General features: G+C 35.7%; 1 protein-coding gene across 3 annotated transcripts in view; it reads left to right on the forward strand.

The window, feature by feature from the left end:
* The window catches only part of Ih (hyperpolarization activated cyclic nucleotide gated potassium channel Ih), a 41,202-nt gene that overhangs the window by 12,530 nt on the left and 12,296 nt on the right, over positions 1-16,376 (forward strand). For all 3 annotated transcript variants that reach the window (XR_891957.1, XM_011300648.1, XM_011300649.1), the window contains exons 3-5: positions 6,370-6,533; positions 9,144-9,280; positions 9,441-9,584. Coding sequence is in view for 2 of the 3 variants with exons in the window: in XM_011300648.1 (XP_011298950.1) it covers positions 6,370-6,533; positions 9,144-9,280; positions 9,441-9,584 (445 nt within the window). In the remaining variant the exon portion in view is untranslated. The remainder of the gene's footprint in view (positions 1-6,369; positions 6,534-9,143; positions 9,281-9,440; positions 9,585-16,376) is intronic.

A 16,376-nucleotide genomic window follows, 5' to 3' on the forward strand; every position in this document is an offset into this window, starting at 1 on the left:
TCCAAGTTAAGACAGCCAAGTTCCCACTTGAGATTACCAAAGTACTCAATTCAAGATTTTTCAAAATCTCGAGTTGGAACTTTCGAAAGTCCTCATATAAGATCATAAGTTTGAAGTTGAAATGAGATTTTCGGGGTATACTGTAGCTGATCGGAGCAAAAACTATATAAATTATATAATTATGAGTGCAATGCCGTGTGACGCCATAGGACGTCGCTTCAGGACTGAAATATAAAGAATTTCGACGGTTTTTGTGAATTGGATATTGTTAATTGATCCACGTAATGAAAAAACTCATCAACCACCCTCAATTTTCCGCTGCTCTTGATGTCTCAATTAAAGTTCAGTCCGTCATAAGAATATAAGTCGCCTAAAGAGGTGCAATTGGGAGTAACTCAATTAATTAATTTATCATCTCACTCTAAAGCCTTCCGATAGTATGAGTCTTGAGAATCTTGTCCATGACCCACACGCCACCCACAACGCGTACCACGAGACTTTTACGATTATTTGGAGGCTCCTTTTGCGCCAAGGAAAATTCTCATGTCAATTTGCAGCAATGAGAATTCTCAGGGTTGAAAGGCAAATGCAATTTTGAAATGAGTGACTACCCATAATTTTAGATCGATTTCCTGGACCTTTGGTGAGCGTCGATTCTTTTCCAAATTCGAATATTTTCATCAACCAATCGTCGATTCCACATAAATCCGCGCTCCAGATGATAATAAACTCCTCAATAACGCGACAAATATGAAAAATTCGATTTCGAAAAAACATAATTCTCGTATATGTCAAGTTTAGCCTCACCCCAAATAATTTATCCGAGAGATATAAATTCACCTTCATTTTTTAGCCAGACGTTGAGCGGATGAGGATATTTGTAAGAGGAAAGAAACGTTTCCTCAAAACGGCATTTTTCAACTAACAATTGATTTCATGGATATATTCGCCCCTAGATAATGATAACATTCTTAAAGACACAGAGAAGATAACGAAATATAAGAAAAGGTAAATGCCTATAGTATAGCCCAATCCAGCCAGTCTGTATGTTCTGTGGTGGAGTGTGTAGGACCTTTTTTAGGAAAACAATTAGTTTGGGAGATGTGATTGTCAATACATCGCTATTTGCGTTATCCAGGGCTACAACGAGGACGTTGCGGTATGGCCGGCCCCAAGACTACATGTTGGTACAATGAAAGACAATGGACACACAAAGATATGAATGAATGTATCTAGCATGGTGCCTGAAATATACCATTTTTTGGACGCTGCTTGTCCTGGAAAAATCAGGTTAAAGCCACACCGTAGAAAATATATCAGTCTCCCCACATGCTTGCCTCAGTTCGGATATCAACTTCGAAGGTGGGAAAGAATAATCTCCAGGTTAGGCCTGAACGCGCTTACTAAACACGACGAGCGGTATATCTCTGATATATTCTTGGTGGTGGAGCTAAACTAGACACTTCCCCAAAAAAACAATAATGATATCGTTAACTGTGAAATTGTTAGGGTAAAAAACTATTATATCTATAATTTGATGTTCTTACTTTAAGAAGTTGAGAATTATCTTCTCGTTTAATTTCCTTTCAGAAAAAAATGGGTTCGTTATTCAACTCAAGTCCTTCAGCATTTTCTTTGATGAAGAAATTAGTGGATCGTTTTCTTTGGAAAATAGCTGATATCGATTGCTCACCCTTGAGGTCTCTTTTGTTTACTTTGCTACGAAAGTTCCTATTAAACCGTCAGCGAGGGATTTCCAATTTACGGGGAAACTGCTCGGTCACGAACAATCCATAACAGTAGTTGTGTTCTGTATACTAGCTTATTTCTTGTTTCTTCTATCAACTTTTTTTATCATACGTGATCATTATATTGAATATGACTTCACAGTATTCATGGCGACAATGATTTATATGTCTTCAATATATTAGTATTTTATAATTTTCTCTTAGTTCAAATTATTGCAATTGATCATTACCGGAACCTATCGAAAATTCCGCTGTGTAATTGTCCCATTTACTGGTTATCTATCAAATTTTCCCCCAATTAATATTAAATCTTCAAATAAACCCAATACATTTCAGCATAAATCTCTGCAAATTTCAACGGACCGATCAGAAGGTCAATAGCAAGAAATGGGTCATCACAACTTCAATCTACCACATAAAAGAAAATTGATAGTAAAATTTCCCCTGACATTTTATAATCGTATGACATATTGGCGACGATATATTTCTTCCTAGGACGTTGTAAAAACTTTGGCATTGTTGACGCTGTAAAAAAATACGATGAATCTAGTAAAGATTTTTTTTTTTTCCTAAATCATAATAGTTTTCGTGGAATTTTCGCTAAACTTATCATTTTTTCACAGCGTTGGGGTAAAAATTCATCAGAATCAGGAACCAATCAATTGTTTTACCTTTCCGATGTGATATCAATGAAAATTTGTTTTTCAACTGTAGAAAATAATAGTTTTTTCAAATTATTCGGAGGATAAATAAATTTATGAAGGATCGAAAGTTGATTTTCGAAAACTGCTGTGGTCACGAAAATCATGTACTACATGAAAATACACATAGTATATATTAGAATCAAGTACAAAGTGTACTTAAAATTAGTATATTAATATTTTTATTTTAAATATATCACATACTTGATTGAAGTATATAGTTCTTCCGTGTGTCATAATTTGATCATCAACACATATAATGTGTGTATTTCACTGAGTGATCAATACCATTTGATCTTTGATTAGTTTCCAACATGGGAAATGAATTATTGACTCCCGAAGTTTTGGTTTGTTTAGCGGTTTTGACCTCTGGATCCTTTGTCAAGTGCATAATCGATCGTTCTGGATGACAGCAGGGGTGACCCAGGCTTGACGAACTTTGTTATTCGGTCGACGAGTCGATTAGGACACAAACAGCCTCCACCTGACACAATGCACATTATAATAAATTGTATATGGTGAGTCGACAGTGTTATCACCCGTAAACAATGATGCACGAGGTCATTGTGAGATGCTGACACAATCAAGTGGACAGCACTTGGCAATTTATGTGGGCGCTTCTCTGGTGGATCTATTAGTGGAGATACTTTCTCTCATGTCAGGCAAAACGATTGACCTCGGAAAGTCATGCGAAGATCATGGGGACAGATGTTTAGAAATTAGTGGAATTTTTTTGGCTTGATGATGAGTCAATAATTTAATCGCAATTGCATCTGTCAGATAATCACAGATACTCAATCCAATTTAACGTGACACAAATAACTCAATTTCATTAGACATTTCATCGTCTAAAAAACGATTTTTTAGTAATATCGTATTGCAAACGAAAATACTAGAATCAAGTATAAAAAAAAATATTTGATTCAATTACATATTTTGTTCCGTGGATCTTTTGAAATTCTAGATTCACCTAGATCCACCTGAGCTGTGAGTGAAACCAGAAATCTCATTCTTTTTATTTTTATACATCTATTTAAACCAGACATCAGACGCGTGTTTTGATTTGACCTTAAAAAGAGTTTCCAAAGTTAGATGACCTCAGCAGTCCTGAAACGTGATTTTATAAGTGATTCATAGAACAGATAAGGTTTTTGATTACCTCGCCGGTATTCTCGGAAATTTTCATATAAATAGAACTCATCGGAGTGGTTTTATTCTGAAAGTGCGGACATGGCGCTCAGACAATTGCGGATACACCTATACCGGAAGCAATTACCAATCGATACCAATTGACGTCTTCTTCGGGTATATTTGGAGAAGATTTATTAGCCCGGAATTATTTTGGGTTACAAAGGATCTGGGAGCTTTTGTTTCCTATGTATCCGGCTGATTACACTGCACTGAAAATCGTGTACAGATGCGGATAATGGAAGGGGGTGAATTCCCAGATCTAGCTTGACACTAATCCTATTACGGTATTACACCGCCACAAAATCCGTTTTCACGTTCGGTTAGCAACGAACAAGTGATAGACTTTTTCATGATTTTTTTTAGCACACACAAATACTGTGACACTGAATTTTACATTACAGACTGTTCAAAAAATGGGCTGAATTTTTATCTCTCTACTTTGGGAAAGTGCATTATATCAAAATTTTACTGAATTTTTCACAAATTCTTTCTTTGAGAATCCCAAATTTTGTGTCATCTGCGAAAACTAACGTTCACTATAATTTATTTCATTTTTCATTTGCCTACATTGTATTACATCTATAATTATTCTAATTAGCGATATTTAATTCATCATTTCAATCGATTTATTGATATTTTAAATTCGATGAATATCTCACACATTTGTGCACATAATAAAAACATAATAAAATCCTTGAAAGATCTCTCAGAATCGTTTTGTTCCAATTTATTTGGAAATGAGTTCAGGAATGAATCGTTGCGTTACAAAGATCAATGGACCCTCAAAACCCTAAATTAATTCCATGAAGGCATCCCGATTTCGTCATTATAGGTTCATTCCCGGAATAATTTTTAATCCACCCAACCAGTCAGTCTTCACTCTCAAATGATCAATTCATCAATTATCCCATAATTATCCACCAATCCCTCCAGCAATTCATGAATTATTCATCCAACTTATCTCTTTTTTTATTACTCCTGGAAAATCATAACAATTCCTCATCCACTGCGGTAACTCTGCATTAGCATTTATGGTTGAAATTCAACGTTGGATAGAAACTTTACCCGAGAAATTCGTCTTTCTCCGTGATAAAACCCCATCTCAGGAGAATTTTCACACCGCATTGACGCATTTTGCTCCTTCAGCCACTGCACAACTTTAATAAATTCACTTTCGAATTTTATTTTTTTCTTTCTCAAAAATTATTCAGTTAAGAATTTTTTACTGAAAAATCCAGAAATACTGAATATTGACGATTTAACTCCATGAGAATGCCTAGGAATAGAAAAAAAGTATGTAAATATTATGTAAATGTTCTTGAATTTCTAATTCAAGGGAAAATGTAGCGTAATTAGCTAATGAATATTCATGTTTCAATTTCAAAAGAAATTTTGTTGTAATTTGCGAACATTAAACTGAGATCCAAAGGCTTTCATTACAGGAAATTGAAAATTCCACTGAAAAAATCGATAGAAACTTTAAATTTGAATGCATCATACGAGACAAATTACTACAAAACCTGACAATTGAGTTCTTATAAAATTTATGAATTAATTTTTATTGGTAAACATTTATTAAATTTACTTTATCTTGAAAATTCAAAAAAATTAGTTTTCCATTAAATGATAATTGATTTTCCAATGAAGACATAAATTTTCAGACTAATCATAAAAATTGGGTATCAAATGCTATTGAATTTTGACCAAAGTCGACTCCAAGCAAGTTATGGCTAAAAATGATTCGGAAATCTTGAGATTAAATTGGTAATTTTCAATGAGTCGAGCTAAATGTCGCTCCCCTGAAAATGAGTAATAATTAATTGTGTACAAAATTATTTTATTTTTACCCGTAGATTTATAGAATTCCTCATGACTCGTATCACTTCCCTGCGGCAGCATAACTCCAGCATTTAAACCCGCCATCGCGTGTCAGGTGCACGTAAGTTGCACCTTTGTGCTGCAAAACCCCTCGAGTATTACCTTTATTCTCCTCATTATACCCGGGTGAAAGCCTTTCAGTGTTCCCACCCCACCATTTTTTTTGTCCCCTTTTCATGTTCAACACAATGTCCATTATGACGAACAACCCGGTTGCATTTGCACTTGATTTGGCATTTAGTTTTTTTCGTTCGATTGCTTCCACCGCTCCTTTGAGTTTTTCCTACTTTTCTTGGGCCTCTCACCCAGTGTTTTTCTCATTTATTCAACATGGGGGGTTAAAAAGGAGGGACCAAGGGTGAGACCACCTGTTGATGTGGAATTGAGGACTCATTCTTTACTAAGTGCGTGTGCTAGTTCTTTTCACAGTTATGTGATATTTCAGGTATGAATGGGTCCCCAAAACCTCAATGAAACAACCGATCCCGTTTTTTTTTTTCATTGAGAAGATCATAAATCATATTAAAAACATGAACAATAACGAGAGCACCAATGCAAAATTGAATTTATCTAGCGCCACTTTGAAAAGATTTTTATTATCCCCAAGAGGACATGAGAGTTGTTCCCCTTGAGTAATTCTCGAATTCAATGAGTGACGAATTCTAAAATTAAAGGATTTTTTTTCCTGATTTACAATTTAATAATTCATACGAATGAAAAATTATTCTGCGTTAATGAATAAAATATATTGTTTTATATAATTGTTGGTCATTTTTGAGAAATAGATGAATAATTTCTCAATTTCCATGGGTAGCTGATTTTTTCATTCATTATTATTTATTGTTTTACAGATTCTATTGGGATCTCTGTATGCTGCTGCTGCTCGTCGCCAACTTGATAATTCTCCCAGTTGCAATTAGTTTTTTCAACGACGATTTAAGTACCCGATGGATAGCCTTCAACTGCCTTTCGGATACGATATTCCTCGTAGACATCGTTGTCAACTTTAGGACAGGTAAATTCAATTACAACTGTTAGGTAAATTCAGAAGTTTGAAAAATTATTTTGTCAATCAAGACAATAATGATTATTATTAGCATGACTCGATACATTGACAATATTTTCCTTTACTTATAGTGGAAGGACATTTTTTTTTGAATCCGTGGTTCTAATAATTAGAAATTCCATTTTGAACTTTGCCACCAAAATGTGGGGGAGATTTTCTGACTTTTCGATTCGATCAGAGGATATTTTCTGGTGTCAAGTCTCAATTAAAAAAAATTGTCAATTAAAAGAAAATGCCGGCTGTTTTAGATCTTTGAAAAAATTCACACACTTGTATTACGAGAAAAACCCCCTGAGGGTTCATGAATGGAACTAAGAAATTCACGTCAACCACGTCTATTCACTCTCAGCAACAATAACACTATTGTTTCACACAGTATCAAGGGACACACTCAGTGTGGGCCTCCTTGACATTTCGTTATTACCCGGGGATTAATTTGATGCACGTTTGAGTGGCGCAAAATGTGAAATTGGGTCGTACGAGACTGTCTGCTGATTCGTGCTGTCTATTCCTCTGCTGAATCTATATTCGACAAAAATCATTGTCCATCCATCTGCACCATTTGATTAGAATACACTATTATAAAAACAATGAAATTCCACGGACAATCGGCTACTAATTTTCAAGACATCAACACGTAAGTCCATTCACAGAAATAATTGCTGGTTGTGTTAAATTCTCATTGAAATTTCATGACTTTTTTGGAATAAAATTAAACACACGGGCGACAGCAGTTATGCGACTGTGGATGAGTTATTGATTCAAATGTACGCACACAAAATACTATACTTAAAATACGAGATTTAGACCGTAATTTCCAGGATTTCAGATCTCGAGCATTGCGAGTTTAGAAACGTAAATTACAAGCTAAAATCACGTAAATTACGCCCAGAAATGCCGTACATTACGATTTTCATGTCGTAAGTTACGATTTATTTAGTGATTCAATCGAAAAAGTAAAAATATCTTTATAAAGATCACTGTCAACTTATATAATGTAACTAAGGCCCGATTTTGCGAAAAATTCTCGTATTAAGAGAAAAAAAATCAAACACATTTTTGGAGTAGTTCTGTCGTGTATATTATACGCGACAGCATCGGCATGTGACGTCACACCGGTAAAACCTCCACTTGGCCGATACGCAGTCGCGTATCTTGATTCCGAACTCATGAATGAGGAGGCCCATATTGTGAATTACAAGTTACGAACTCGGGAATTACGGGGTCCGACCCCATCATTTACACTCCCTTTCTCGTCATTTACGACATCTCAATCAGGTAAAATCTGTGATTGGGATCGTAAATATAAGGACACATATAAGAAAAGCTTTTTTGGGCAACATTAAATCTTGTAGTTTGCGCATATTTTGGATTATCTGAACATGAATTTCAGTGCCTTTTCTCAACATTAAAAAAAAAATGTATTTTTCGACTTCAGACCATTCTGTATCGTTTTCGAGCAGAATGCGATTTTTTTCTTTTGGTCGGGATTGACGATTGCAATGCAAAAACTATTGAACATTTTTATATTCCACAAAATGGGATACATGGACCACAGTAACTCTATCCAGGATGATGAAGGGTGGCCAGTGCTAGTGGGCCGTTATTGCGACGAGAAAACGGTACCCTGGGGAACTCCTTAGCAATATCAGCCTCGGTTATACCGCCACATACCAAATTCCCTATCTATTTCCGGCTTCATCACCCCCTTCTCATTCCTCATATCACCCCCTCACCGCCCCTTACCACCCCCTGCCGTGCCCCCGCGACCCCGTGGGAATTAATGGACCGAGAAAATTAAAAGTGCACATCACATTTTTTAATAAATTAATTCTTCCAATTTTCATACATTTTCCCCTATAATTAACCCTAGAATTAATTTGTCTCATCCGAAAACCTTATCATCTAATTTTCCAGAGGGGTCTTATTTTTCTCGGAAATAGTACTAGAACGCCAAATTTATTATTTTCATTAAGCGGAGAATGCTTAATATATCGAAGAAAATTTTAATTTCCAAATTACTTCGCAGTCTTTAATGTGAAATAGTATTTTTCACGCCTAGGACGGAAAAAGGGAATCTGACGAATGCGACTTTATAGTCCGAGTCGGAGACGAGGATTATAACACGCATGAGTCAGAATCACTTTTTTCGCCGTGGCTATGATGCTATTTTATGTCATTGTGGCCGAAAACGCGTTTTTATCCGAGCAAAGCGAGATTAGAAACGCGTTTTACCGGCCGCAATGACATAAAATACTTTATTTTGATGAATATTCGCAACGCAAGAGAATTTCAAATCAGATTCATGGCAAATTCGCAATATGCTAAACTCCAAATAAATATAACCAGTAAAACATAATAGAAGTCTGAATAATCGCAATAACTTGTACACAACAATATTATCTCAAGCGCATTTATTTGAAAAAAATGTTAATATTCAATTTAAGTGCCAGTTCACCTGCGATGGCCATATAATAATTTTTAGTGCACGTATATAATCCATTAATGACTAATTAACTCGAAGGCGAGTATCCCCCTGACTGCTGCGTCTTGTTACAGGTATAATGCAGCAGGACAATGCGGAGCAGGTGATACTGGATCCAAAATTGATCGCGAAACACTACCTCAGGACTTGGTTCTTTCTCGACCTCATTTCCTCCATCCCCTTAGACTACATATTTCTCATATTTAATCAAGTAAGTACAGTACATTTATTCTTCTCCCGAAAAAAAATTAAAAAAAATGAAAATCACGTGGGTTGTTTCATCAGCCTAAAGGTGGGATGTAATTCCACCTCACTTACACTGATTGCATTCCCCCAAAGATTCTTTTGTTGAAAATCCTCTACATTATCAGTTCCAGGACTTTAGCGAGTCTTTTCAACTGCTGCATGCTGGACGTGCACTGAGAATCCTCAGGCTCGCCAAACTCCTGTCACTCGTCAGATTACTACGACTCTCTAGACTCGTTCGTTATGTTTCACAATGGGAAGAAGTCTATGTAAGTGTCCAAACAATATTTCCTTATATTCAATCCGCTACCTGTGTTTATTTCAATCTCTATTATATCAACATACACTTTAATGGAATATTCGTGAATATTATCAGAGCTCTGAGACTATTCAATTAGGATAATAGAATGATAATTACGCTCCACATGACTCAGAAATATCCCCAAAGTTTCTATTCTAAGCTGAATATGAAAATTGAATAGAAAATGCCCAACAAAAATAATCAAGAATCCATAACTTCAATTTTTTTTGGGTTTTCACAATTTTTTTGGGAATTATTAATTGTAATTTTATTCTGGTCGAACAATTTTCATATTTATGCAGTGATTACCTTATCGATAAACGAGTTGTCCTTTAGGAGAGATAGAGAAGTCAGTAGAACAGACATCAGACATTCATCACGATGTACACAACTAGAAGAGTCGCTCGCAAATGTCGAAATACAGAGTGAAAAACATTCACAACAGATACGAATAAAAACGAGTTCGGAGTCTAATCAAACGCTGGTCGAAACGGAGTAATTAAAACTTCACCCATTCGTTATTTCAAGGTCAACGCGTATTGAAAAAGTGCTCTCGAACCGGTGTATTTCATTTTTATTCAACGATTGTTACTTTTTTTTTCGTTTTTCAGTTTGTTTTATTCATTGCCACTGTTGTCTTTTTCTCTGGCTTGGCTTTGTCACTCGTTAGTGCAAATAAAACAGTCAATAGAGGCACATGCCACGTGGTACAGGCCAACGAATCAATCAGGCATTATTTCATGGTAGCGAGGAGTGGATCAATTGTTTTGGAAATCATGGAGGGGTGGATGTTTAATGCTGATGGAACTATTCATAATTCAATAGTCATAATGTAGGGAATTGGGGGAACGTCATGAGTGGAGTGATTAATTGTCATGATATCGTCTGATCGGAGAATTTCATTTACAATTTCTATTCACTTTTATCGAAAATTTTGCATTAGCATTCACAAAATGTGTTGGAATTCCCCGGGGTACTAGATGTGTCGTGAAAATTCTTAAATTTTCCCCTAAACTCATTCAATATCAAGATAATCCCATAATGAAGAAGATGGAAAAAATCGAGCGATTCCTTCACGTTCTGCACGTCACTCCAGAATATATTTCCTCCAATAATAGGAATTCCTCGAGTGGCTTTATTTTTAATTTTCCTCTCACGTTCCGACTGTAAAAAAAATTCTCCCAAGACGGGATTTTCCCTATTACTAGGTGAAAATACATTCGAATTCATGAATTTTTCTATCAGTACAAAACGCCACATTATTCTTTTTAATCCACTCCTGTGGTTGCGAACAGCAGCCAGGTGCAAACGACGACGGACACGAGTGAAATCCGAGTGATCGATGACTCGCGCCACTCGATCGATCATTCTGATTAATAGAATTCCGTAAAAATCCCGGAGATATTCTCTGAAAAAGTGATGAAAAAAAAATCGGGGCAACTCCTCTAAGGACCTCGAAATAACAAGACCACTCGCACCTCTACCTTCTCTGCATTTCGACTTTTATTCTGCTCTCGGTATTGTCACGGTGATTTTGCCACAGTTGGCAGTGAATCCAGAAGAAAAAATCCCTCCGGACTGTATTATTTCGAGTTAAACACGCCGCGACCAACGTCTCACGACAAAAGCTTTTCTCCATTACACGCAATTTGCTTTAGTTGTACTGTTGTCTCATGCTCCTCATTTTTTCTTTCTTTATTCCCGAATTACCACTCTGGTACAGGTTTTTTTCAAATTATTTATTACTCTTCTCCGTCTGTAATGGGGAGAATGGAAAACTCAACATAATTAGAAAATTACTTTGGAAGTTGCACATACATTAATTTCAAAATTGTGAGACTTCAGGGACAATTCATTAGCTTTTAAAAGAGTGGCATTTAGTTGGAGTTTGGGATGAAAGAGTTATGAAATAAAAATTGCCAATGACAAATCAGTTAACGTCTCTATTTTTCAGAAACAACAATCGAAACACATTAATTTTTTATCTTTCTAATTACTCCATTTACATAATGAGTTTATAAATTCTAGTTACTATTGAAATATCCATGAAAGTCTCAATAACCAAGACAGTTTTTGTCCTGAAATTTAAAAAACTCCACCCATTACTGATATTTAATTCTCCATCAGAACTTAAGAATAACTCTAGATCTCCCGAATAGAAAATGAACTCAAAAGCTATTTGCTTTTATTGTCCCCGACGTCTTTGTAATAAACTAGAACAATAGAAAATTTTAAAGTACACTCTTGCTGGCACGAGGCTCATTTTTAATATTTTATAATTTATCAATCACTCAGATTTTCACTGCACATAAATTCAAAAAATATCTCACATGTCTCGTTATTCAGTCATACAAAGAAGTAACTTAAAAAATACCACGAATACTCCGAATACAATCATTAGCATAAACGCCACATTATTTCATAATATTTATTGCATCGCCATGAAATATGTCTCGTCAATAATTTTCACATCATCTCATTGCTGCTGTTGCCAATACGTAATTGCCACATCCTGGTCCATCATGTACATGTACCTCAGCCCCTGTGTAGTGAATCCCAGTGGATGAAGAAGGATATAATTAAGAAATTATTAAGACATGACATGGTGATTTGTCTTTCTGGGCCTTGCGAACACGTTTCGAATGGGTTTGCAGATTCCCCTTTATCAACAGCCGGAGAGGCACTACGAGAGAAGGGCTACACCGCCCCAACCAGACAGAACGAGCAAGGTGTGCCTGCCTAGTAACCCTCATTACCAAGGCCAAATGCCCTTTTTATCTTGACTAAATCGTTCGTTAATTGTTAACAAAAAAAATTAATGTTTCTACGTCTATTTAACGCATAGATTGTGTACTATGTATATTTTTTTCTCTTTCACGTTTTGTTCATTTGATTTATATTACTTTTCTTTCATTTTGTTCTTTATAATTATTGTTTTCTTTAGTCTGTTTATTTGGTTGATTTGTTGATTGGTGGTAATGATCATGATGATTCATGGAAAGTTGTGGGTTTTTGAGGCCTTGGGATTAATAATCGTTAACACTAGAGGAGTTGTTCTTACAATTAGTCTGTGTGGTGTCGGAATTTTGCATTCAACATTTCAGAGAAAATGAAAATTCAGAAATTACAATATTTAGGAATAATTCGTGTTTGAATTATTCATTTTCTCTGGATTATTATTTCGTGTTTGTTACCTTTTTTTAGTGACTTTTTATTTTTCTTGATTTTATGGATTTTATTCTCGAGATGCGCGTTGAGAAAACTCGTTGAGAAGACTGCTTCTTCAATTGTATTATCATTTCATTCTGTTTTAATTAATTCTTGTTTTATGTGATGTTGATTTGCAAACTATTATGATTTAATTGAACAAGAAAACGGATAATTGTTCACGTAGTATACGGATCGTACCACCCATTGCAGAGCAATTACACTGTAGAAATGTTTTTATTAGCCATGAAAATAGTGAGATTTAACAGCAAGTATAACATTTGCTCTGTAACGAGTGGTATGAAAAGTTATTACTGCCCATGTACCTGGGAACTATTTGTTATGACGTGTGTCATGTTCAACGGAGGTCTTGTTGAAAAGTTTCCGATGTAGGATTTCTGAGATTAACATGCTGTAGAGCCTGTCAGGCATTCTCGCATCGAGCCTTCAATGCTTTCATGCATTCAATTAATCAGAAGATTGCAGAGGGTTGATGGAGAAATGGGGAGAGGTGATGATTCAAGGAGGCTCGATGCCTGAATCTCTAGATAATCCATTAATGAAACACCAGTTGGTGTCATGATCAACTAGGTCTGCCTGTCAGTGTTATTAGGATTTGAGAGAAGATGAGAAGAAAATGTTTGCAATTTGATGATATTAGAGGATGTGTTTTCGTCGTTATTGTTTGTCCTCAAAAATTGCCTTGTGAATGAGTGTAATACTTATGTACATATACTTTCTCTGGTGTATCAGCCAGAAGTCCTGGCCAAACCCATGGAGGTTGGTCATTCCTGGAGATTAATAGGGTACAATATCACTCACACGTGACCCCCTGCTTGCTGCCTCGTGTCATTTGCTGCTTGATTACTGTTTTTCATCCTCAGATCGTTTACAATGAGTTATCCTTTGATTTTCTTGATCATTGTGGTAGTACGGTGATGCACATGGTCATAAATTGCCTGTTTTGCCCCTTCCTTTCATTGTCTCATTGGGTTTGTTTGTGGGAAGGGGAGGGCTTAGTCTTATTGTAACATTCACTTAACGTAAATATTAATGCGAATTATTTATTAATGATCATTACACAATGCGACAAGTGGAAAAAACAGAGCGTCCGGTTGAAACCGTTTACGTGATCACATTCAATTACATAATCATCCGAAAAATTATTCACAATTGATTGTTTATTTTCAGGCTATTTCTTCCATTTTTTTACGTTAAAAATCACATCACATAATACAATACTCGGTGCATAATTGAGCAATTCATTGCTCGCCCGTACTCCCACCGTTAAATGGGAATAAAAATATACAAGCGACACTAGACAGTCGGCGAATTGAATGAAAAAATAACTGCACTTCCGGTTCGCAGAGAAAAATGCATTATGGAGATTTACAATTGAATTTTTACTCATTGGCGATAAATGTTTATGGTGGTAATGGTCTCGCGTGGCCCTACGACTCTCAAGGGGACTTCAACGGGTTGAGCATAAATAATTAATCTTAATCGTCTTTTCCCTCTGCAAATGAGAATGGCGAGAGTGCAAGGTGTAGTTAACATTCTAATTATGACTTTACGCTCCTTTACTCTTTCATTATGCAGACGTAGAGGCCAGGAACAATAACCTCTTTACACAGTACTCCCACTCGATTCTCTTATGCTTGGGAGGACCAGAAAGAATGAGGGTTTACTCTCATTTCGGATGGAAAATTATGAGATTAAATTTTAAATTAAAAACAACATCACGGGGGAATTATTCTTCTTCGACAACTTGTGGAAATTGTAATTTTTAAAGTTTAAGTATAGAGACCCATTCGGAGAATCATTTGGAATTGATAACAAAAAAGTAGCCGTTTTGCGGCTGTAGTTTCCATGATGCAAGAATATGTCTGTTGTGGCGAAATTGGTCAGTACTTTTAAAATTTTAATGATTTTTCTATATTTTTTCATTCATTAAGGAAGACGATTAGTTAGAATTGAATGGAATGGAGTTTTTAAAATGTCCAAAATTCTTTTTACCGCTGAAATTGCTAACAAAATAAACTTGGGGAAAATATTGCGATCAATTTTGGTCCGTACGGTGAAAATACCATTTCAAAACAATCACACTTTATCGATCTTCACCGAACATATGTCATAAACCGAATAATGATATCCAAACATTAATCAAGCCAGGAAAATTGAATTTGCGATAAGTCAAAATCATCAACACACAAATGCGTAGAATAAATTGAAACGTTGAAAATGGAGATGAAAAATTAGCATGATACGAATCTCTTCAATCTGAATAGGAATATCAATTTCCATGCGATAATATCTGAAAATGAATTCCAACGGCTTAGAGACAGAGAACATCGCGGGATACGCATGATTGGGTTTTTTGTTGGAAAACAATTGAATAAAACACCTGTAGATTTTGCCTGAAATTAACGAAAGCTTTTTCGAATCTAAATGAATTCGTCGATACGATTGGGAAATTTATTGCGCAAATAGGGAAATCGTTTAGCAACGAAAACATAGTTTTTGTCGCGTTTTTACGTCTTTCATCCTCAAGCCATAAAGATGATACGATAGACAAACTGTTTCGAGATACTATTGAAACTCCGTATTTCCCATTTATTAGTTCATCAAACTAGGTCGAGGATAAATACATAGAGTAGAACAGTTACAGAATCTGTGTGTAGAAAGTTCTGCCCTCCGTTCAACAATATCAAATTAGTGATGTTTACGTGTGAAGCGTAAACCCACCTTTACAATAGGCAATACCATCCTTCAATTGAAAATGACAAAATCATCGCAAAGAAATTGACCCCTCAAATATTTAATCACCTCCATAAAAAATGTTTTTCAACTTTTACAACCAAATTTTAAAAATGCATAATCAACACTTCACATTCGTACAGACGATAATATTCTGTTTACTCAGGTTTTCGGTTTTGATTTTAATGTGCAAGTTGACCAATAGTAAAAGCCCGAGATATTTTACAATTCTTTTTATGTCAAGCTGTTATCATGGAGTCGCTGAATTATTCTTCACTTCATAAATATTTAGTTTGAAAATATTCTCGACACTCGCCACATTTTTTTCACATAAGACACTTTGATTCTCCGTCGACAATATTAAACAGTGAATGCTTGATAACTTCCATAAATTTAATTTCCGCGCTTCTGCGTTCTGCGCATTCAACACTTGGCAAAAATCGAAAGTCACTGCAGCTTGCGCTTGCCGCAGCATTCGCGCGTCCTGCAATTAATCCATCCAAACAATTCTGTTCACCTGATTGATATATTGACAAACAGCTTACCCATCAACCAACGCAATCAGTTCTATCAATTCAATAATCTCACCTCAACTTGAAAATTAATCCCTAACCATTACTGAATGGTCAACTTGTACGATTGTCACATGCCCGAATAAATCGGTCTCTACATACATTCATTGCGAGACCGGAATGAATAATTCGTCCTCTTGTGCTGAGGACGTGCTCCACCAACTGACATCGATGAATAAATAACAAACCAAACAAACATTCATTACCTACATTAACTGGATCAC

Source organism: Fopius arisanus, unplaced genomic scaffold (genome assembly GCF_000806365.1).
Source record: "Fopius arisanus strain USDA-PBARC FA_bdor unplaced genomic scaffold, ASM80636v1 scaffold00019, whole genome shotgun sequence".
NCBI lineage: Eukaryota > Metazoa > Arthropoda > Insecta > Hymenoptera > Braconidae > Fopius > Fopius arisanus.